Source organism: Scyliorhinus canicula, chromosome 18 (genome assembly GCF_902713615.1).
Source record: "Scyliorhinus canicula chromosome 18, sScyCan1.1, whole genome shotgun sequence".
In the NCBI taxonomy this organism is placed as follows: Eukaryota; Metazoa; Chordata; class Chondrichthyes; order Carcharhiniformes; family Scyliorhinidae; genus Scyliorhinus; species Scyliorhinus canicula.
Window position 1 is genome coordinate 100,867,781 of NC_052163.1, and position 25,256 is coordinate 100,893,036.

Sequence of the window (25,256 nt, forward strand, 5' to 3'; positions counted from 1 at the left end):
AGTGACATGTTCCAATTCATTTCCATACCATCTCTTATCAGAACTATAGAATCCCAACAGTGTAGAAGGAGGCCATTCAGCCCATTAAGTCTGCACAACCCTCAAACATCAGCCTACCTAGGACCACTCCCATGCCATAACCCCACCTAACCAGCAGTCTTTGGACACAAAGGGGCAATTTGGAATGGCCAATCTATTTAACCTGCCCATGTTTGGCCTGAAGAAGTAAACCAGTGCACCCAGGGAAAACCAACGCAGAATCGGGGAGAAAGTGCAAATTCCACACTGTCATCCAAGGCCAGAACTGGACCTGAATCTCTGGTGCTGTGATGCAGCAGTTCTAATCTCTGTGCCACCGTGTATTCATGAGTGCTAACTGTATTTGAAAGTGGATTGAGAGCTGCAATGGTTTTGTTGTTTGCGTGGGAATAAAGATAGCAGTTAATGGTTATTGTGTCACTGTATTGAACTGCATTGTGGCAATCCAAGACAGAGGATTATCGAAAGCAGGGGTTGAAGTCCTGGAGGCGGATCCTTGGGTGGGGGAGAGACTCAGAGTTCCTGGGAGTATTGTATTATAGTTACTCTTTCCTTAATTAAGACATGTTTTATTCTTTTGTTAAAAGTTAATTAGCAGTCCTATGACTGTACATCCATGTCTCTAAACAAAAATGAAGTTAGGATCGATCAAGCCAGGTTCCAGCCTGAGACCTAACTTGTCCAGTAGTAACATCAACTGGGGTTGTAACAACGGTCTTTGTTTTGGGGCTGGGGGTGAGAGTTTGGAGGTAGTGGGAAGGGTGTTGGAAGCCTCCTGCTCCTCCTGGCCAACAAGCAGGACTATGAAGACACTGGTTTCCTCCCTGAAGTTGCTATCATTGCTTTCTTTTGGTTATCTATCCACCCACAGTTACACCCATGAAACAGGTTAACTTAGGTACTACCAGGCTCATTAAAATGTTCAAATTGCCATCTTACCTCCTGGGAGCAACCCACCCCATTTCCTGTCTCCATTAAACCTGAAAATAGCTGGGTTGGAGGAGGTTGTGGTTGAAAATCATCAATTTCTGGCTGCGAAAAACCAGTCTCAAGTTGTTTTATTGAAATATTTTCTTCTTAAATGCCAACAATAGCAGAGGGTTTGTATCAATTTATTAAGGTTGTCACAGATTATATTCAACCCCTATGGAATACATATCCTGTACATTAATTAAGATGGCTTTTTCTGTTGAGCACAAGAATATTTGGCAAAAGCTGAAGTTATCTGCCAGTATTCACAGCAAAGACAGAAAAAAGTCACAAGGGTATGACTGAGATATTGTACCTAGTCATCAAGTGAGAAAAAGCCGAAATCATAAGCGGGCGAAAAAGACGCTTGCCTACAGGCAATGCTATTAATGAATTACAAATCCATTAATAGCAACCTGTTAATGGGCTTCATCCAGAAATAGCCCGGATTATAGCAAGGAGTTCACAGTCATACTAATGTTTCAGGCAGGATCACTGAACCGATTGAAAAACTGAGAGGGACATCACATTGCATCAAGTTACTGTCACAGAAATGTCGTACTCAAGTGATTAAAACTGATGGTGTCAGTATTGAATGGACATTGCAAAAATCCCAAATGTTCCTGGCCTATTCTGACAGCACTGCACAATTTTCCCACAGGTTTGGAATATGAAACTATTTGATTTATTACTCTAATCTAGCATCCTATTTGTTTAATTAATTGGCATATGTTACTAGGACATGACAAGAGAATTAATCTACATCTAATCTCGCAAACTGCAGCGTGGGAAATTCTACTTTAAAAATCATAGAATTCAGTGCATAAGGATGCCATTCAGCCCTTGGAAAGAGCACCCGACTTAAGCCCACGCCTCCACTCTATCCCCATAACCCCACCTAATCTTTTGGACACCAAGGGGCAATTTAGCATGGCTAATCTACCTAACCTGCACATCTTTGGACGGTGGGAGGAAACCAGACCATCCGGAGCAAACCCATGCAGACACGGGGAGGAAGTGTAAACTCCACACAGTCACACAAGACCGGAATTTAATCCAGGACCTTGGAGCTGTGAGGCAGTAGTGCTAACCACCTGCCACCGTGTCGCCCTGTTAAGTAGATTAAATTCTATTTTTACTTCAGACCAAATAATTTCTGTATAATTCATATTCTGCGAAATAGCCATTCTCTCAATGTTTAAAAATATTTTGGGGTCTTTGAGAATCTATTTTTTATTTTCATTTTCAATCCATTTGAGGATTATTCCCATGTCTTTCCTACACAAGATATGTATTTTCCCTAGACAGCATTTTTGGAGATTATCTATTTAGGGCCAATAGCCGTATTTTTCATGATAAACCCCAGCCAATGTTACTGAACACAGCTCACATAACTTGAAGTTCGCCTCCTAAAGTTTTATACTCGGGTTTTATTATGTTATTGTGCTGTTGTGTGTGGTTTTGACCAAAGACCTTTTAAAAAGTGTGCCCATTCAAGTATTGAAACCAAAATACACTTCAGTTACATGACACAGTTGATGCCCTGCTACAACTGCAGGTGCCAGCTAAAACGTAAATAATCATTTTTTTTCTAATTAATGTAATAAATCACCCATTCTTTCTGTGGCTGAAAGTGCACCTGCCGTCAAAATGCATGTTAAATTGAGATGGGAAATTATGTTTGTTATGGGACCAGTTAATTTGCTTCAAGAGAAACACTATTAACCACTGCCGTATAGTTCTAGATGTTATTCACTGAATTTCGTATTATTTAATTATTATTAGGCATATCTACTTCTGAAGGATAACTAGTTGGATATGCAACTTCAAAAGCCATTAATTTAAGAGCAGATGAAGGACTGCGCTTGAAACACAAAAAAAAAATTCTTCATAGATTCTGCCCGACTTGCTGTGCATTTGCAACATTTTCCATTTCAGGCTTGCAGCAACTGCTGCACCTCGCTTTGAGTTTACCAAGAACAAAAACCCACGACAGCTCGGAGGTTATCTTGGAAATTTGCAGATGGAACTCAATGGAACGTGGCATGGTAGCACAGTGGTTAGGACTGTGGCCTCACAGCGCCAGGGACTTGGGTTCATTTCCAGCCATAGGTGACTGTATGTGTGGAATTTACACTTTCTCCCAGAGTCTGCGTGGGTTTCCTCCAAAAACATGCCGGTTAGGTGGGTTGGCCATGCTAAAATTGCCCCTTGGTGTCCAAGGATGCGCGGGTTGGGTGGGGTTACAGGAATTTAGCAGGTGAGAGGCCTGTGTAGGGTGCTCTTTTGGAAGGTCGGGGAGACTCGATCGGCCAAATGGTCTCCTTCTGCACTGCAGGGATTCTATGGAGTAGAGTTGTAATCTATCCTTCATGTAGCACATACGTAACCATTCGATTCCAAATTACAGAAGGCATATATTAGAGAGGAGGAGAAGGAAATTGTTGTGGTATAAATATTAAAAGGTGCTGATTGAATAGAGAAGACCATAATTGTTCTTCGGAGAAGTCATTGGAACTTGTAAATTAATCCAGTTATGGTATTTGCTCAATAGTTTTCTGTTTAGTATTGTGCCCTTAATCTTCTGAATTCTGTTATATTTAATTTTCTACAGTTAACTTTATATGCATATTTTAGTCACTTCAGCCATTAAAAATCTCAAGCATAGATCACTCCAATAAGGATAATTGTTAAGTCTCCAGGCCGTACATCTCCAAAAGAACAGGGAACAAAAGATACAATTCTGGATAATAGGGGACAATGTGCACCTATAAGAACTACTAACGTTTCAATAACATTTAAATTGTAATGAGATGCAATACGAAATGAACTATACAAACCAGGACGGCTTCGCTTTCAATCTTTGGTGCTGAATTTGCCAAACACAGCTAAGGAAATGAAGAAAGTGGTGCAAAGATGTCATCGAGTCATTACAGCACAGATAGGCCATTCGTCCCATTGAGTTCATGCTGGAACAATCCAATCAGTCTCTTTCCCTTGCTCTATTCCTCAGCCCTGCATATTTTTTGTTGCGCAAGTGCCTATCCAGTTTCCGTTTGAAATTGTTCATCATCTCTGCTTCATGGGCAGTGAGTTCCAGGTAATTTCCACTCAACTTAAAAAGTGCCTCCTCCGCCCCCCTGCATCTCTTGCCAAAAACCTTAAATTTGCATCCCCTAATCATTGTAGCATTTGATAATGGGGACAGTAGCTTTTCTTTGGTTACCTTATTTAAACTTGTTATAATCTTGTAAATCTTTTATCAAATCACGCTTTCAATCCTCTTTGCTCCCCCATAAAGACTTAATTACCTGCAAATGCTCGCATTCAAAGCATTGTCTTGCATCTTTGACTTTGTCTGTACGGTATATATCTTTCTGGAACATACCTCTTCATTCACCTGGGGAATGAGCAGTGCTCCGAAAGCTAATGATTTGAAACAAACCTGTTGGACTTTAACCTGGTGTTTCAAGACTTCTTACTGTGTTCTTTGCTCCCAGAAGAGCAATCACTGTTTCTACAACCTAACCTTTTAGTTAAAATTCCTTCTCCTTGTAATCATTCAAGTAAATTTCCTCCACACCTTCTCAAGGATCCTCACATCCTTCTTAAACTGTGATGACCAGGTCTGGAATCTGGAATCAATGCTCTAATTGTGGCCTAACCAGAACTTTGGGCAGGGTTCAGCATAACTTCCCTGCTTTTGTACTCAATACCTCTAATTATTAACTCTAGATCCCTTATGCTTTGCTGACTGCTGTCTCAATATGTCCTGCCATCTTCAAAAAGCTATGCACAAATCCTCGGCTTCCACTGTCCCTGTAGACTTCTTAGAGCTGTTCTTTCATCAATACTGCCTCATTCCTTTTATCAAAGTGCATTGACTCACTTCTCTGTCTTAAATTCCATCTGCTACATGTCTGTCCATTCTGCCAGCCTATCTATGTCTTATTGAAGGTGATTGGCATCATCCCCACCACCAGCCAGACGTCCAAGTTTAGAATCATCAGCAAATTGTGAAATTCTATGTTGTATTCTAATATCTAAGTCACCCTTGGGGAACTTCACTGTCAAGCAACCTCAAGCCAATTTTTTTACCTGAGCTGAAAATTACCCTCCTATTCCTCGAGTTTCAATTTTGTTAACCAATCATTTCTCTGGTAATTTATCAATGGATTTCTTAAAATTCATGCAGCCAACACCCATTGCTTTCCCTTCATCAATCTTTTGTTACTGCTTCAAAAAATTCAGTTAGATTAATTATGATCCATCTTTCACAGATCTGTGCTGTCTCTCCTTAATTAATTTCCAAGTGCCTGTTAATTTTCTTTCCCTGATTATTGCTTCTAAAACCTTACCAATATTAATGTTAAACTGACCAGCCTGCAGTTACTTGGAATATCTTTACACCCTTTTTCCAATAAGGGGGCCACTCTCCAATCCTCTGACACCTCCCCCGTATCCAAGGAAGATTGGAAGATTATGGCGAGCCCTTCTGTGATCATCACTCCCGCTTCCTTTAGCAACCTGGGATGTAAGCTATCTAGACCAGGCGACTTAACATAGAAACTAGGAGCAGGAGTAGGAGCCTGCTCCGCAATTTAAAAAACACCAATAAACACTAAAGTGATGGAAGAGGAAATCAACAGCGCCATCCGTTCAGCAATAGCCTGCCCACATAATGGCTCAGTTTGGGTTCCGCCAGGGTCAATCAGCTCCTGACCGCATTACAGCCGTGGTCCAAATAGGGACAAAATAAATGAACCCCAGAGGTGAGAGTGACTGCTCTTGACACCAAGGCAGCATTTAACCAGGTATGACATCAAGTAGCCCTAGCAAAACGGAGTCAACTAGAATCGGGGCAGGGAGAGAGAAGGACCTTCTGAGTCATACCGAAAACAAAGGAAGATGGTTGAGGCGGTTGGAGGTCAATCATCTCAGCTCCAGAACATCACTGCAGGAGTTCCTCAGGGCATTGTCTTAGGTCTAATCATCTTCAACTGCTTCATCAATAGCCTTCCTCCCATCATAAGGTCAGAAGTAGGGATGTTTGCTGATGACTGCACAATGTTCAGCAGCATTCTTGACTCATGCGGAGATGCAGCAAGGACTGGACAATATCCAGTCTTGGGCCGATAAGTGGCAATCAGCACTCACACCACACATGTATGAGGCATCCCTCATTGAATCCCCCACTATCAACATCCTGGGGGTTATCATTGACCAGAAACTGAACTGGACTAGCCATATAAATGCGGAGGCTTGCCAAAGGCTAAGAATCCTATGCGAGTAACTCACCTCCTAATTCCCAGAAGCCTGTCCATCATCTAGAATGCACAAGTTTGGAGTGTGATGGAATACTCTCCATTTGCCTGGATGAGTGCAGCTGGAAAAACTCAAGAAGGCTGACAGCATCCAGGACAAAACAGCCCGCTCTATTGCTATCTCTTTCACAACATTCAATTCCTCAACTACTGATGAACAGTGGCAGCCGGGTGTAACATCCACAAGGGGCACTGCAGGAGCTCACCAAGGTTCCTTAGGCAGCACCTTCCAAATCCATGACCGCTGCCATCTAAAAGGTTCAAGAAGGTATCTCACCACCACCTTCTCAAGTGCAACTGCAGATGGGCAGTAAATACTGGCCTAGCCAGCAACGTCTACATCTATAAATGAATTTTTAAAAATGTCAGCAGTAAAGAATATGCCAAAGTGTATCTGTGCCATGTTACAATCCCAGTTGACATTATAAATAGAAGATCCCAGAATGGGACCCTGGCTCAAAGGACCATAACTTTTACTTTTTTTATATAAAATATGGGGGCACAGAGTCACAGGACCATGAATGTCTGTGAAGATCTCCTCAGAATCCCCCAGATGATGGTCACGTGAGTTTCCAAACTCCACTCCAAAAAAGCACTTCAAAATCTTCACTCATAATTAGCAGTTTGCATTCTGAAATACAGACCAGATTTTCTAAATGGCACTTTTAAACTAAGTTTCCGCTCCACTTTTAACACTGAATCCAGTCCAGAATTTTACATCAACCTCTTGAGGATTTTTGTCTTGACTGCTGTGCCAACTGTTCATAACTGTTTTAACTCTCGATTCCCAGACTGCATGAAAATGGTATCAGACCTTTTATCTTTGAAGGCTGCTGTTTCACTTTGAATCGGGTTATTACAATTGTCTCTTTAATGCCCCTAGTATTTCCTGTGTCAAAGGACCTGTGGATACTTTGGCAAAGCTGTAACCAGTAATAATTGGTGCACTGCTAGCAGTCTATTGGACTTGCATCAAGTGGCTCTTAGTGCATTCAGAGTCTTCGAGCTTAAATCTGTCTTGTAAATTATGAAAGCTTCAATTTTAATTCACTTGGCTTCAATTAGAAGTACCATCACAAGTTAGGGACATGCATGAAGGGATTAAAAAGGCTTCATGTCCATCAGCAAAGAAAACGGCTCCACTGAAAACAAAGGCTAGGCTGGTAATCACTGATTGCAATGAACAGTTGGAGAGATGGGTGGAACACTACCTTGAGTTGTACTTCAGTGAGAACAGTGCCACCTAGGAAGCTCTAAACATTAGAGAACCTGCTTGTCATGGCAGAGCTGGATATCAAACCCACAATGGAGAAAGTTAGCAAGCTATTGACTTGCTTGTCATGGGCATAGCTCCCACATGAACTCAAATATAGGAAACCGGTGACCCTGCAGTATCTGCCCAAAATTATCTGTCTCTGTTGGAGTGAGGAAGCAGCGCCCTAGGATATAAGAGATGCATAAATGATGACCTTTTACAAATGACGTGACCCTCAAACCAGTCAGCATTTTTCCACTTGTATAATTTTGCATCAGTTGAGAGCGCTGTATCGTAAATGGTGTCTCAAAGTGCGTTCTTGTCTTATACGTGTTATCAACCAAGTGCAAGTCTCTGTTGGTCCTGTGCACATGGTCCTGACATTCCAGAATGTTTCTTCTTATTTGTCTAATTTGCTTGCTTGGGTCAATGGAATCTGTCCACTTGTTGAGCAGAGCTCCAAGCACCCACTGAAATAGATGCATGATGGTGGGCAGCACCTTATTAGCCAGGGGCTGCCCAACTTTGGTGGCTGACCAGTGGGGTACAGTAGATCTTCGCACCATTGGAGACAGCTGGCAGCACCAGTTCACTATGCCAATCGAGTTGGGCTTATTCTTTCGTAACTGCTGCATTAATGCGTTGCAGTGAAACTGCAATATCCTTTCCAGGACACAACCCTGGACAAAATTTATAGAGACCCTGATTTGCCCAAATATCAGGATCTCCCTCTCAACCTCCCTGGTTGAGTCCAAAAGAACCACATATGGCACTGGCTTGGTTGAAAGAGTTGACTGAAAGACTACATATTTAGTCTAAGTCATTCCTGACAAGTACACACCATTTCCATTGGCAAGTCCTCAGCTGTGTCTCTTCATGAAGGCACACGGAAATTGAGTCCCTCCTGATACCAACCTAAAGCTTCAGAGGAACTCAGAATAGGTTTGTCCCCGAGGCATACAGCGTGCAGGCCCGCCGGCATTGGACAGGCCCTGACACTCATGAACCAAACTCCCAACTATGGGCTAATAGCTCCACTGCCTTGTGGATACCACAGGAAAGGAGAAGGTTAAGGGATTAAACCCTGACAAAAAATCTGGATAGTGTCCAAAGCATTATATTGATGCATCAATAGAATACAAATTCCAATGCTCTTCGCAGTCATGGCTGGGTATGTAACTGAAGCATATAGGTTTAACTCTCATCCACGTTTCTATCTCATCTCCGTTAATGAGGTAATGAGAACTACCAAAGTCCTTCCTAGATTTCTGTTGCATACTCTTGTCTGTCAATGTAGTGACACCTGCAGGATTGTAAGAAGGATTTGGTGGCAAATCCACATGACCAGACAGATGCAAATTTAGTATGGTCAATATTAAAGAACAACTAACATGAAACCTTAACTTAGCCAGTTTTACTAGAGAGTTAGAAGGTTAGTCAGCAAAGAAATAAAAATTATGGTCATCGTGATGTAGGTCACATCTCTATTGTTGTTAGACATTTTCTGATATTTATATGTTTCACAAATCAAGAAGTTCCAATCGCTTCCAGCCGTATCACATACCGTATGACTAACTGTGCCTGTAGAACTGTTGACAGATGGAGTCTCTTCGTCTGATGTGCTGTTCAAGGTTACAGAAGAGGTCGTGATACCTTCCTCAGTTTGTCTGCTCACACCATTGGTGCCACTGCTGGCAACTGGAACATATATAAATAATATTGTGATTAGATTCAGTTGAGCTGCTCTCATAGAGTTTTGGATAACTTGAAAAAAGACAGTTATCAGGAGAGGATACAGCTGGAAGTCAAGGCTATACAGGTAAGCATCATGTTCAGCACTGCATTTCCAACTGACCCATCCACTTCAAAAGGCAGAATGTTGCCACAGAATAGAAACCATCGAAACAAGCTGGGAAGCAAACTCCTCAGATTGGATTTAGCAAACAAACTGTAGGTTCTATAACACAAGAGATTGGATTGGATTGTAAATACTTGTAGAAATGCTCAGTTAAAGGAGATATTTCCTGTTTAAGTACTTTAAAGAAAAATTGGTATCACGGTTAAAGCAGAAAGTTTTCAATTTGAATTTATTATGGTCTTATTCTTATTCTTAATTCTTCCAATTTCCTTGAGGTTGCTACAACTGCAAACACAGCCATTCCCCAGACAACCCACAGCAGGGCAATGACCTTATAAACCAACAATAGGGATGGGAGGGTAAAGTGGGTTCTGCCTCCTACTTAACAAAATAAAATCTCACACATCTTTCAATGCTGTCCAACCACTTCTTTTTACTTTGATTTCAGTCTCTGTAGTTTATAAAGCACACGTTAAAAGCAATATCAAGTTTGCTGAAAACCTGGCACGGGCAACTGACAGGAGTCACCATTTCACAGGTGATTATTTGATATTACATGCTCCTATTCCAAGTGTCGTGCTAGCAAGAACAGCTTTGTTGAATTTACCCAGTATTTCTTCTGTGACTCCCACTTTTGAGAGTGTCCTGGATACTCAGTACCAAGGAAATTTATTGAGCAGTTCGGGAGCGTGCCATTCTGCAGCCTTTCTGTACTCCCAGCTGCAGGATTATAGTTGAAGGGCGGAACTGTCAAGGAGGAAATATAGGGAAAGTCAAAACATTTACAATTTGGGTAGGTGATATTTCTCATCTATCCAAGCAAGCCAAATTGTAATCCAAGAACTATCCTCCAGACAAAGTAAACCTTTACCTAGCTGTGTATTTTAAAAGCCAACAGATAATGATTTCCTTATTAAAGCTTAAGGGTTCAGGTGTTTAGTGACAAATCTACATTGCAGTCTGAGAAGTGCTTCAATCGCGGAAATAATAGGTCACGTTGATGACATGGCAGAATCGCTAAATTTTAGTCCATAGCATCACCAGTAGATTGACCGTTAAAAATATTAATCTGAAAACAAAATTCAGATGACAATTTCCAAAAGGGATTAATTTTTTAATGAACTTCAGTCATTAATATTTATAATTGGATATTATCCAAGCACACAGCCAGATGACAAGGAATAATTGGTAGTTTTGGCCACCATATCTGAAGGCGCATGTACTGGGGCCAGAAAGATTGCTGGCCTTATGGGACTAAACATGCAACTAAACATTTTTGTTGTTCACTGGTGAAAAGATTGAGGAATATATAACACAGTTCTTCAAAATAATTAAAAGCATAAACAATATTGAAGTAAACATCCTCCACGTGGAAACTTGGATATTGAGACAGAATTGGAAAACAAATGCCCATGTCTCAGGGAAAGTTAGATATTAGGAAAAAGAAAATTTCTGTCTTGAGGAGGATAGTGAACATGTGAACAAATTCCTACTGGAAACAACTAATTTTGGGTGGGTGGAGGGGCTGGGATGGCGAAACTCAACACCCTTAAAAAAAAAAAGAGTTGGACCTAGTGAGAAGGGTATAAAAAGAGTATTGTTGAAATATTAATGGGCCTGTTTACATTTTCTTTTCAACAGAATGTAAAGGAAGTGTTCTTGAAGTTGGGTAATCCACAGATGTTAGCGGTTGTGGTGAATAAGACTCTTGAAGATGCAGCTTTGATGGAATAATTGCCTTTTCTTGACTCAGATATTTGGGCATTCTTTTTCAGTAAATTTATTCTTTATGCAGCGGATTGAGAGAGCGTAACATAGAATATTTTGCCAGGTGGAAATGCTCAGGAAGTCTGGCAGAATGTGGAGAGGGGGAAAACAGTTGCTTTAGGTCTGTGGCTTCCATGACAACTGCTGAAAGATGATAGGCCCGAAATATTAGCTCTATTTCTGACTCGACTGCCAGGTCAGAATACCAGCAGGATTTTCTGTTTTTATTTTAAATTTACCTCATCGCTGGTTATCTTACTTTTGACTTTACCAGAAAAATATAGTTGAGGTAGAGATCAAGGAAAATGTGGATAAGTAATTAAAACAGCAGAATATTGGGGCTTTGGAATTTTAAAATGTATTTTTCTAATTATGACCAGCACAGGCAAAATGGGCTAAATTGCCTCATTTGCAGGCACGACACTTGAAAAGTATTCAATGGCTTCAAGGGATGTTGAGACATCAAGGTTATGACAGGTGTTATATAAATGCTAGTTCTTCTTTCTCTCTCTGGAAACATCCATGATTGTCTACCGGTAAATAACTCACAATACAGGAATTCAGACTCAACACAATCATGATCCTGCCCCTCCCTTCACAGAACATAGAATCACTGCAGTGCAGAAGGAGGCCAGCTAGCCCATTGTGACAGCCATAGAGGATCCCACCTTGGCCCATTCCCCTACCCTATCCACATACGCCCATGTAGCCTTTTGGACTCTGTGGGGCAATTTAGCATAGCTAATCCTAAGCGTATCTAACCTGCACATCTTTGGACTGTAGGAAGAAACCTGAGCACCCGGAGAAAACACATGCAGACATGGGATGAATGTGCAAACTCCACACAGTCACCCGAAGCCAGAATTTAATCCAGGTCCCTGGCATTGTGAGGCAGCAGTGCTAACCAATGTGCCACCATGCCGCCCCTTTTCTAACTGGTGTGTGTCTTTGAAGTAAAGCTTAGAATCTTGGTTATTTAAGAAGCTAATTATGCATATTCTTTAATGAGTCATTTTTGTATATGCTTCTTGAACATCTATTCTAACCCCCAGTCTACAACTGCTCACAAGCAAATAGCTCAGTCATACAAAAATGCAAAAAGCTAAAGCATACAGCATACATTTAGTTTAATCTGTACTAGCGTGAGCTGCCACAACACAATACTGCAAAACAATCCATGCACTTATATACCTGACAATGTAAAAACTTGAGACTCCACTGATTGACCAAAGTAAAGAGCAGACAAATCCAGCAAGATTAATTCGAGCATTTATTGGTTTTGATTCAGATTGAGTTTGCCAGAACTGCAAACATGGCAAAATGTTTTGCAAGAAGTTCTGTATTTTTCTTAAAAGATGCAAAATCAACTTTGTAAAACTATCTCACTCAAGCATGATCCACCTCCCTCGTATCATTTGTAGTCAAGAAACTGACACAGAAATATTTATATGTAGACAATGGCATACAGCTTTCGAAAGATGTTAGATACCTGCAGAGGGAAATTATAACTGAATGAGTTTTTCAGATGAACACTATACAGGAATCCAGAGCCTACTCTTGAATGGGCATGAACCATAACTGGATGGTTGGTCACATTGTGCTTTCACTACACCAGGATACATGCACAGAAACAGGCCAATTGGCCTTTTTAGCTTCATGTCCATCAATGATAAAAACTGCATGAACAACATTCTAAATAACATTCTGATTTGAAACAAACTTGTTGAACTTTAACCTGGTGCTCACCTCAGTCCAACGCTGGCATCTCCACAACATTCTAAAAAGCATGGCTGAACACCTCCAATTAACTGAAAGTTTAGAGGCTATGTTGTTAACAACAGAAATGAACCTCAGCTGCAATTCACTATTAATATGCACAGCCAGTAGACCAATGTCATTCTCTTGCATATGAAACATGGCACACTATGTATTTTTTCATATATGCAACACCAAGGTATATAATGTTTAGTCCAAGCGCAACATTCCTATACAACACACTCAACATGCATCATACAAAATCCTAATCCAAGTAGCACATTCATGTACACAAGTCCCATTTTTCTCCAATGCACACATATATTCACCAACATTGCAAGAAAATGAGTCTATTAAGATTCAGATTCAATTCTGCAGGTGCAAATAATTGCATATCATTCTACTCAATGGAGAATTACAGAGATGGCAACAAGAAAGAAAAAACAAATGTATAAATGCTATCCATACAAAAGATTGGCAAAATGCTAAACCAATGAAAGCCTTGCCATAAACCATAACATTAGTTCATAATAATCAGAATGTCCATCATTTCTAGATCAACTGACGGTCATGTGAGGATTCTTTTTAAAACTGTCTGGATTCCTATAATGTGCAACTCGTACTTTAACTTGCTCACAATCACTGCGCGGGATTAGTAGCAATGCTTTGCTATCAACAGAGAAGGTGAGAGACTGAGTGTGGGAAGATCCACAGAATTCTGAAATTTTGAAGCAAGAGGCCATCATAGCATGGCCTGAAGCGCATTCAAATTCCTCTCTTCGTTCTTCAATTTCCATTTTATTGAGCACTGCTTTTCCCTCTACTTTTTCTCATTTCTTCCCCAATTGCATTACTTCTTTTACTGGTTTTCATTGCTACTTTGTCTTTTGAATCCTGTTTATTTTATCTTTGGTTCTATTGATTTCATTTGGTCGAATTCTTTAATTCTTCGTTTTATAAAACATGTTCGCTACTCATTTCTTTTATCCTCTTTTCTTTTTATTGCATTGTGTCGAATTTCTTCTTTTTCAAACTCTGCAGGGATAGAGTCTGCTCCATCAATTACAGCTGCAAGGCATGAACAACAGCTGCCCTTGCACCTACTGTGAATTCAGAACCCCAAGCACAAGGATAATTTAAAGTCCAGCATGAGCTACTGCCAGTGAAAGGAATGTGCTAGGGGATGGGTGCAATGCACATGAATTTGTGAAAAGCAAGCATATCATATGGAGCTTGCGGATGGATGAAAATGATGCATCACTAGCCCTCAGGGAGAGCTATACCAAGTGTCCACGATTCAACTAACTGCAGCACAATCCACAGAGTTTTTCCTGTGCATGTTATAATAGTGATGATTATTCAGTGCCCTGCACTTCATCTTGTTTTTAGATGGTCCACTCTTTCTCAAACGTTCAGTGACAATTGGTTTACAGGTTAGGCCCTGGATCCTAGGCACAGTGTAAACAAAATTTTCTTTTTGGTGGTTCACGTAGATTCTCCAGTGGTTTAAGTCTCAATCTTGGCTTTGCGAGGGATGTGGTTTCCCCCGGATGCTGTTTAAAATATGTCAGCTGTTGAGTTGACTAGACGAACAGTCTGTGTTGTGTGTCAGTGAAGATTAAAGGTACATTCCCCTACGATTTAAAATTTAAACAGGAAGATTCTCAAAAGTAATCCCGACGTTTGCTTTTAAAACTAAGGTCCATTGCTGTTTCATCAAAATCAATCCTTTGCAGGAGAATGACTTGGATCCCGATATTGGGAAAGGAGATGTGGGAAGAGGAAAGAAAAAAAAGTAGCACAAAATGGAGAATTTTGGAGAGGGTTCGCAGCTGACTTAGCTGGAGTTGGGAACATGGAACATTTGAGAGTGAGCCAATCCCTACCATTGGCAAGACTCATAAATACCAATGAAAAAAAATGTTTCTATTAGAGCAAACATCTCAGAATTGGAATTCATATTTCAGGTGATGTTTATTCTGAGAATTACATTTAAATTGGATTAAAATTGTAAGGGGAATGCAACTTCAACAGCATATGCAGACTGGCAACAAAATCTTTGAGAGGTTATACAGTAGAAAGAGGAATTGCAGTTCCAACCAGTTACCGTTTTGTGTAAAGGACTTCGGCTGGGGTGGCTGCAGGACAGCTGGACGTAGGACGCTCCGCTGCTGCTCCTTGGACTTCTGACTAGGAAGACCTGTAAGACCAAACAACTGATTTTACATCACCTCAGCCTTGTTGTTATTCAAGCATGCTGCTTTGAATAAAGCTGCAATTCTAGTATAGTACAACACCGTGTTGTAATGTTATGGAGAACTGTTCCAAAACAGTCATCCCTCTTTCGGGTATAGATTGTGTTGCTAAAAAGCAAAACAGGGACAGTGTGTAACCCGCAGATTTAAAAAAAACACCACTGAGTGATGAATTTTACTGGCAGAAAAGCATCTTTTGCCATTCTACACAACCTCTAGCCAGGTACATTTCCACAAGATAATGAAAGCTGCAAGTGGCAGCAAGCTTAATACAGGAGATCCATCAACGACGCCCTGTGCTGATTAGCAAGATGTTTTAACATCAACATTGTAGTTTAATACAAAAAAGATGCCTAACAGAAAAGAGGTGGCAGTTATTGCTATTATACAAGAGTTCAGAAACTGAAGATTTAACCCTCTGGTATCTGTAACATTGAAGCTTCTGCTTCCATGGTTGTCAAAATGTCGCAGGCAAACAAACGGTACAAGTGGTTTGTGGTAACTGCAAAGTGACTCACCAATGTATGTCACAAAGTAAGTGGTCACAGGACCAAGTAGAAATGTGGAATAAGATCACGCATGTGATCATCGTCTGCAGTATAATCTATTAGTCTGGGCAAAGGCAAGATTCCAAATACTTACCTCTATAATACAGTTCCAGCTCACTACAGTTTCTGAAGGAACTGCCATGACACAGAGACAAAAACTGTGCAACACATCGCATTAGAACATGGTGAATGCAGCGAATGTGCTTCAATTAGTGAGTGAATACAATGGTGTCAGATTTTTCAGCCAACCTTTAAAATGGACTTCATGATAAGCAAGAGGTGCTCTTCTTCTGCAGCCTTGCTTCTCGTTAAAGGTGTTCGATGGACACAGCAGCCTTTCAGGTCCATTAGTAAAATTGAATGCACAAACAGCAGCGCCTAATTTCCTACTACAAACACTTAACTGGAGTTAACATCAAGTGCAAATGGACTTGGTTGTTTATATCAAATAATTATTTCCATGGTGCAATAACTGCTGTGAACATGAGGCAGCATGACATTCTACCCAAAAAGAATTATAAACCATTTTTCACATCCTTTTTTGATCTCGTCACTAAAATCCGATACAAATTTACATATGTCTGAGTTATAATAGATCAGAACTACGTTAACCCCAGTTTGCAATCATTGCTTTCTCCCACCCCGAAGTGCGTTTCTGTAGATGTGCACTGCTGTCGGAGAAAGCATCATCTATGGAAACTGAAAATCTTGACACACCAAAAGCTACATAGTAATAAAGGAAAGCAATTTATGTGTTTTAAAAATGAAGCTCATTTTTAAAATTGCTCTGCACATAACCAAGCTATAGTTTGCTGACATTTTCAAAAGATGTTGATAGAAATTACAGCACACAGTTCATTTAGCCAACCTTGCTTGAGTCGGTACCAGCACTTCACCAGGAACTACATAGTCTAACCTAGTTTCTGTGGCCTTTTACATTCTTTCTTCTCAAATGCTTATTTAATTCTATTTTGAATCACGGGTGTTTACTTTAACAAGTATTTGTGATTAAGCATTCCTTGCCCTAATATGCAAAAAAATTCTAGTGATGAGTCCAACTCCATAGCAATTTACTTACTGAAAATACGCTTTAAGTTCATCTTTGCAACACCGCCTATAACTTTAAAAATCCAGATTACATTCCTCATAACTTTCCCAGTCCCATCATAAAAGCCCCGTTTTGAACATTCATTCATAAATGTGATTTAATCTCCATATCATTCTTTGTTTGTCTGTCAAGTGATCGAGGCTTCTCATTTAATTTTGTCTTAATGGTTTGTTTGACACATGACTTGCATAGCACTTCTTGCAAGAAATATTTTCTTTTTTCAGCCTTTGCTCTGGATTCTAAATGGAACCACCAAGATAGCGGGATAAAATAAATGGTTATGTTTCCTGGGTATTCTCTTGACCATGAAGGTCAGGTAGTTAGTTGTGTGCATGCATAGTGGGATCTACTTTAGAATCCATGGAGGTCGGCTGGGGTAGGGAGGCTATTCCATAAAATAGATGAAGCATGCATATATCAACAGAATTTTCAAATTAGTTTGTATTTTACAGGAAGATTATGTGCCTAAACAGCTTGCAGCAACCTTATGTTTCTCATGAGATTGATGTTGATCATTAGATCCAAATTCAACCTTTCAATATCCACAGCAATACAACTGCATTCAAGGAAATTGAATCAGTGAGAAAAGCATCTTTTCCAAAATTACGTTGCTTATATAAACGTACATTTACAAAACTTTGACACGATAGTAGCTTGAAAATCCACCTGCAGAGCTGTAACTAAGACCTAATCCAGTCTCAAACAAAATCATGCTTCAAAACCCAATATTTGTCTGCCTAAAAATCAGACCCGTGTCAGTTTTTTGAAGGAAGCAGGAGGGATGAAAAAGAGGCAAGAAGCTAAAATCGGTTCAGCTACTTTTACTGCAAACATACAAATGAAGAGTCTCTTGGGGTACTGTTTTATAAATTTATTCAATTGGATAAATAAGTGGCAATTGTTAAAATGAGTGCCACTATGCAAGAAAACAATCTTGGTTAATTGGTACTTTAAGGTAATAATGGCAAAACTAGTGACTGCATGGGAGAGTAACACATGCACATATTAAACTTAGGTTTTAAACAGAACTACTACAAAACAAGGCAACAGCCCAAAAATATATTTTCCCATCAATTTCATGAAAAATGGTCTTCTTTAAATTATTTAATATTGCCAAGATCAATACACAAGCTACTGGTCTAAATATACATAGGACATCGACAAAAACTTCTTTCAGCTACCATTGAATATCACTTTATAAACTTGGTTTGTTGGTTGAGGATTTCTAGGGAAGTAATCCTTCAAAAATGCATTAATCACAAGGAAATGAAAAGACTTTTGCAGATGATCTCATGATCCATTAATTTCCCATCTAAATAAACTCAAATAGAATAAATGAATTGCAGGTACATAACACAAATAAGAATGGTGCCTACATTCACAAATACCACAGAAGTGCAAACTACAAAATTAACACCATTTTAATGCTAATCCACTCTTTCCGATCTTGCTAAAACCTGTTTGCACAGATAACGTAATGGCTGGGAATTTCCATTGCGAGTCCACCCTCCTAATGCTGCAAGTGAGAACGGAAGATCTAGTGCTCAGCCAAATCTCCCATTCACAGCAGCGGGACTGGAAAATCCCGCTGCCGTGAACAGACAGAGAATCCTGCCCAATAATACCAATGCCATTTTTTGAAGACGCGCTGTCTAAAAAAACATATCTTGCCTGCAGGTTGGTCAGAAGGATCTTTGCAATAATAAGCTATCACTGCATGTTATAGTACTTACTGTAGAGCTTCTCACTCTGACAGTAATGCTAGCTGTGCCTACTGCCCACAGAACATGACAGGCCAAGTAGCAATTGGACTTACCTCTAAAAGTGAAAATACAAAGCACAACCAAAACATGATTTAGACTTTTCTTTTTGAAAGGAATGTTTCCATACTGTTGAAATATCACATTAATGCTGCAAACTCAGGGAGAGCATAAGTCAGGTCTCTCTCTATTTGTTATTTTATGCTATAAAGATTGTGTGAAACAGAATTAATTTTCAAATTACACAGTATAAATGTAACACTATCTCAGGTAATGCAAAAAAATTAATATAATTTTCTCCAACAAAGAAATATCAGCCATTAGTATGTCTTCTTTCCAATGTTTAAACAATATTAGATATGGTAGTGATTAAACAACTTAAAAATCTAATATCTTGCAGCAAATACAACAAGGCCCATACACGCACCTATTCTTGCTACAATCATGCACATAGCTGGTCTCTGCAAACACAATTCACATAAATACACAGCCAAAACGAACAGTTAGACCTATGGATCACTTAGTGCAGTATGCTCACACATACACAGCAGTCTCTTGCAGCAAGTAGCCAAATGTGTAAACATCTTTGTTAGTTTGTCAATTACTTCATATAAGTCTGTATGAAATCATATTGAATGTGTAAAAAAGAACAGGAAATGTATGATAATTTGTGCAGAAACATGTTTCATACAAGGTATTTAGAAGCAGTATGGGTCAATTATCTGTCATTTAATGCAGGTTACCTGTCTCCAGTTCAACACACCGATATAGTGTTTGCTGATTTTACATTCATCAAAAATATTTTTCACATTCGAGAGACATGCTATTAAATTATTTTAAGTACAAGTCATTTCAGAAGAATGTAATGCCACATGTTTTCTTCACGTTTTACCACAATTATCCTTTCTGATCGAAGATACAGTTCAGAATGTGTTTTTCCCTCTGCAATATATCTTTGGATCATAGAAAACCACCAGTTTGATGGATTCTAAGCCAAAATTGCTGTTGTTTGTAGCAATTCAGTGGGTGTTATATACCAGAACTAAATGACTGACACACTTATAAACTAAACATGCATCCCAGTTAAATATGCTAAAACAGATAAAACTGGGTAGATATTATTTTTTAACCATTTGAAAATTACAGAGTATCTAATTAACAGATTAACAAGAAATTATTTCCACTTGAATTGCCGACTTGAGGCAATAATGTCACTAATTTTCAAAATAGGCATGATTGCTAAAATCAATGCTATACATAGCGCCCTGCAACTTCTAGCTCAAATGCAGTTCATAGCAGTATGGAACAGTGGTAAGTCTTTGCTGTAGTTGAGGACACAACACAGCCTAGGACACATTTTGCCCATACAACCTTACATATAACTCCTAATTAGCACTTGCAATATTGCACATTCACCTTGTTCCTCAAGTACACAGCAAGTTGTAATATTAGATGGAGTTTGACTCTGCTCCTTCACGAAATATTGTTTGAGGTACAATGCACAAATGAATTTCACCCCAGGTAAAGGTCAGCATGGGCATGACAGTACTACAGATGCTTCCTGTTGCAACAAGGGCACAATCCAGCAGGGACAGCTGTTGCATTATTTCCTCCAGTATACTACTGGGGAGATAGAAGTGTCACATTTTTCTCCAATAATCCAATATCTCAGGCACAGCACCTGGAAAGAGCAATGATACCAGTTTCTCTATGCCCTCAGTTAATAGTACTCACCAGCACTGGGAGCCTGGCCATGGATTAAAGTTGGAGGTTTCAGCCGAAAGCCAACATTCTTCTCATCTAAAGAGAAAGAAAACCACTGATTAAGTCTAGCAGTTATAAAGTTGGCATAACAATCCAGCAGCACAGCTAATTTACTCAGCACACCATGTTTAAGTCTGAGGTGTACATTTAGACTACTGTCCACCTGCATATTTTTGCAGGAGTCATATGTTGGACAACACGCAAAGAGGACAGCTCAAGCAAAGAGTGTTCACATCCAGAGCATCAGGCCTTTCAGCTTATCAAATCTATAAGCAAGGGAACAATTAAAACACTGAATAGCAAGTAAAGGGCTGAGAGGGGGAAATACTTTGCAGTGCTGGATTGTAAGACTTACCTGGCTCTGAGTCAGAGTTGCTGGCTGCTGCTTGGCAGAAACTCAATGGCATAAAGACATTATTCTTTGGAACTGCAAGATAAGGACAGTGGCAATGAATATCAATAGATCACACCAATTCGAATAACTCTAATTCTGCTGGTTACCCAGCAATAGCTCTTCTATTCAATGAGTATTGTGATTTTACAAGGGAAAGGATTGCCGACAGTGTCAGTGGTTTGAACAAATGGTTATTGGTCAGGGCAACATACTAACCCTGTAAGGTAGTCTTGGCTGCATCACTAAACTATGGCATGACATACTGAAAGGGAGTAACTTGGTCATCATTCGTTTAGCTATTATATTTTAGAATATCACAGTTGGACCAAAAAGGTTTGCAATTCAAAATTAAATTCTAGAACCTTAGAATACTCATTATTTCTCTCATTTGATTAAGAGCCTGACCTGGGACCTCTAATGAGGTGATCTGCAATTGGCAATATTGAACTGGTTATGTTTATCAAGCCACTCGGTTAAATTTCAACAAGAGCAGATCACATAGGTTGGATAAAAAATTGGATTTTAAATTATTTACTTATCAAAAATTTTCTTTCAAGCGTGCTTTCAATAAAGTGAAAAAGTGGAAGTTCCAAAACAGCTGTAGAACTCAGCATGAAAATCTGAAGTTACTGAAAATTATGAATGTCCCAGTAACTGGGGGTTCAGTTTTGCAGAAAGGAAAGATGAAGATCCAGTAAGAAAAGTTGAATCTTCCATATTTTAGGTAGCAGCCTTTTCATTCTCTGAAGAAAGTTCAACGATATACAAATTGCATAACCACCACTATCAGATAAAAAGAGGAAGGTCATTTGTCTTATCATAGTTCATCAAATGGCCGCAAAAGTGCCCCATTGCAGTACCCAATGTACTAGCCCTGTAAAGAAGTGGATAGATGTAAATAAGTCTAAAGGTAATACGACCTTTGACCTGGAAGCAGTAACAAGGAACATTTCTAATTACTTTAAAATGCTTGGGGAAATCTAATTGTTTAAAAAAAATACTTGAAATGGACTTTTAAAAATTTGTATCAACTGTAAAGAGTTTGTGTCAATTGTTTTTGGTAATAAATTTAGAGTACCCAATTTTTTTTTTCCATTTAAGGAGCAATTTAGTGTGGCCAATCCACCTAACCTGCATGTCTTTGGGTTTTGGGGGTTAAACCGACACAGACACGGGGAGAATGTGTAAACGTCACTGGACAGTGACCCTTGGCCGGGATTGAACCCGGGTCCTCAGGGCCATAGCAGCAGTGCTAACCACTGTGCTGCCCCAATTGTAAATGTAAAATCAATTATAATTTTGGGATAATAAGAAACAATGGCCCATGTGACCTTGCAATTTTTGACCAGGAAGGAAACAAAAATATGCAGGCAGATAGAGAAAGTGTAATGGCAAGAGTTGGAGAGAGGAGTGGTCAGCAAGCAACTTGGAGTGCTGGATTTCCAAGCTGTTGGAAAGCACGTTTAGGACTGGTACTACTGTATCTTTCACTTTCGAGTGGTTGAATACCCAAAATGACCGTGCAAAAGTAAATGCAGTTTTCGGAGATGCATTTTGGAGAAAGCTACCTGGAAACTTTGATCCATGAGGCAGTCAAACCCCTTTGGTTAAGTACTTCAAATTTGATGAGTGTTCAAGGACAGATGGATGTGACTACAAGTGAGGAACTATCAGGATCCAGAAGGAAGCTCTGGAGACGCCTCAGCCCTTGCACTTGTCCAACCGGCACAAGGTCCGTGCAGCCTGTATGGACGAGAGCAAGAACTGCGACATGGGGACCAAAATGGGGGAGTGAAAAAGAATGAATTATTAGTAGGGGGCAGTATAATGTGTGTGATAGATATGTTCTCTGCAGCCAAGAGTGTGGATCCTGAATCCTGCATCGCCTGCCCAGTGCCAGCCCTAAGGACTGAAGAGAAACTTGGAGCGGAAGGATAAAGTTGTCATGGTCTACGTTGGGTTCAATGACATAGACAGGACTAAAAAAACAGGATCCACGAAAGGGGTATAAGCAGCTAGCTGTTAAATTAAAAAGCAGAAGCACAAAGAGGATAATCTCTGGCTCATTACCTCAGCTCAAAGCAAATTGGCATTGGGTAAATAAGATGTAAGAGTGGAATTATAATTCAAAGATTGGTGTGGGAGAAATGGGTTTCAGGTAAGGGGAAATTTAGAAAGTCAAGACAATAGTACAAGTTAGCGATAATGATGACGATCACCAGGCCGTGACAGGAAGGAGCAGAGCATACAAACATAAGAGTGCACTAGCAAACAGAGTGGACACAATCAAATGCTCTTTATTTGAATGCACACAGCATTTGTAAGAAGGTTCACCAGGTTAATTCCTGGGACAAAGGAAAGATTCTTTCCTTATGAGGAAAGATTATGCAGATTAGATCTATACTCATTATAGCTTCAAAGAGGTAATCTTATCAAAACATACAAATCTGTGGTCCCGATGGAATTCCAGCTGAAGTTTTCAAAACTGGTGGGCTTTTGCTCACATCAAGACTCTGTGCACTCATCCTACAGATTTGGGAGGAAAAAAGAACTCACCCCTCAAGTACAGGGACATGACAATTGTAACAACCATATACAAGGAGGAAGATAAATCTCGCCGTGGAAACTATTGAGGTATTTTCCTCTTATCCATTGCAGAGGAAATGCTTGAACACATTTTCCTGAATTGTCATGTACTTCCTATGCCTGAGGAAATTCTCCCAGACATTCATGATCTACAGCTCGAGGAGACTGCAGTGTTGTTGCCCACTCTGCACTAGATTTGCAAGCCCCTCTCAATCTGCTAAATTCTACTTACAAGAAACTTGGCCTGTATTTGAATGTTGCCAAAACAAAATTTATATATTAACCCATATCTGGTCAGTCAAATATTTCACCTCCCTTATATGTTAAAAGAGAGACTGCAATATGTTGAGCACTTTCCATACCTTGACGGCCACCCTCTCTGAAAAGGTCCAACTCCAGAGAAGCTGCACCAGCTCATCCTTCTACAAACCACAGCAGTATCAACAAAGACCGCCATATGTCAACAAAAGTCCTAGTTTACTGAACTGTTGGTATCATAACACTCCTGTACTGCAGTGAGACCTAGGCAATGTATTTGGAGACACCAAAGAGCGCAAGAGAAATTCCATCAGCAATACCTCCGCTGCATCCTCTGGATATAATAGGAAGACAATCCAACAAACACTAGTGTCCTTGAAGCCAGCTCCACAATCAATTAGGCAAAACTCCTGCAAAATCAACTTTGATAGACTGGACAGTGCCCATATGGCTGAAAAGCATTTCCCCCGCCATATCCTGTTTCCTCAATTGTTAAATGGCCAATATTCCAGGAGAGGACCATGAAAACTCTTCAAAGACACTCTGAAGCTTTCCTTGAAGATTAGTAGTGTTGACATTAATGACTGGAATGAGCTTGCTACCAAGAGTTCAAAATGATAACATCAATCAAGGTGCAACATGCTCACAATGTTGTAATGATGAGGCAGTGTGATGGTAGGAAGGAAAGACAAGGAAGCAAATCCTGCACTCCAAATCCCAATACTTCATGGGACACCCTGCCCCATGTGCCTAAAGATCTGTGGGTTGAGAATTGGTCTGTAGTCACATGAAGGTCCATGGCACAAACCTGCAACCCCAAGACAACATCATTCTGAACAGACGAACAGCAGCTGACATTCCATGCACTGAATAATCTAAATGAAGAACTGCTCACTATAAGTTCTAAATATTATTGTCATTAGTTTGAACTAATGTCACCTTGCTACTCTCAAAACCTAATTTAAAATCGTTGTACTGAAGTTAACTTTTCCATCATGTTCATTGTCTTATTTACTTGTTTTAGATTAACTATCAAGGCACTTTCTTTCAAGGCTGGAAAACCCCATTTTCTCCAATCTCTTCTCACAAGTCAGACTTACAACTGAATAAATTATTCAAGCTGTGGAGCGGCTTCTACACTTTCAGTCAAATCATTCTCCTCTTTCGCCACTCCCCAACTCCATTGATTCACAATTACATTCACTCGATCCTCAATTTAATCTACGGAAGCAACAAATTATATAGCACCTTAACACAAAAGTCTCAAGATGCTTAACAGCACAATAATTAAAACCAACATCAAGTCAAGAGAGAATAAATTAGGAGTGGCTAAAAGCTAAGTCAATCAATTGTGATTTGAGGAGCTTTTCTAAAATGTGGACCACCACATCATTCACCTGATGAAGGAGCTGTGCTCCGAAAGCTAGTGATTCGAAACAAACCTGTTGGACTTTAACCTGGTGCTGTAAGGCTTCTTACTAAAATGTGGAGGCAGAGGCGCAAATGTTTGGAAAGTACGTTTCTAAGAGTCAGACCAAGACACCGGAAGGCTCTTGTTATCAAAGGCGAGGTGAAGGGATAGGCGGATGTACATGAGAAAGGAGCTAGAGAAATAG

General features: G+C 39.9%; 1 protein-coding gene across 7 annotated transcripts in view; it reads right to left on the bottom strand.

Annotated features, from left to right (window-relative positions):
* ranbp3b (RAN binding protein 3b) overlaps positions 1-25,256 on the bottom strand; it is a 110,073-nt gene that overhangs the window by 44,507 nt on the left and 40,310 nt on the right. For 5 of the 7 annotated variants that reach the window (XM_038778078.1, XM_038778083.1, XM_038778077.1 and 2 more), the window contains 4 exons: positions 20,758-20,829; positions 20,373-20,438; positions 15,075-15,167; positions 9,152-9,285 (listed from right to left, as the gene is read on the bottom strand). In XM_038778078.1, coding sequence (XP_038634006.1) covers positions 9,152-9,285; positions 15,075-15,167; positions 20,373-20,438; positions 20,758-20,829 — 365 coding nt within the window. The remainder of the gene's footprint in view (positions 1-9,151; positions 9,286-15,074; positions 15,168-20,372; positions 20,439-20,757; positions 20,830-25,256) is intronic. The other 2 variants (XM_038778084.1, XM_038778079.1) reach the window with 1 other exon arrangement.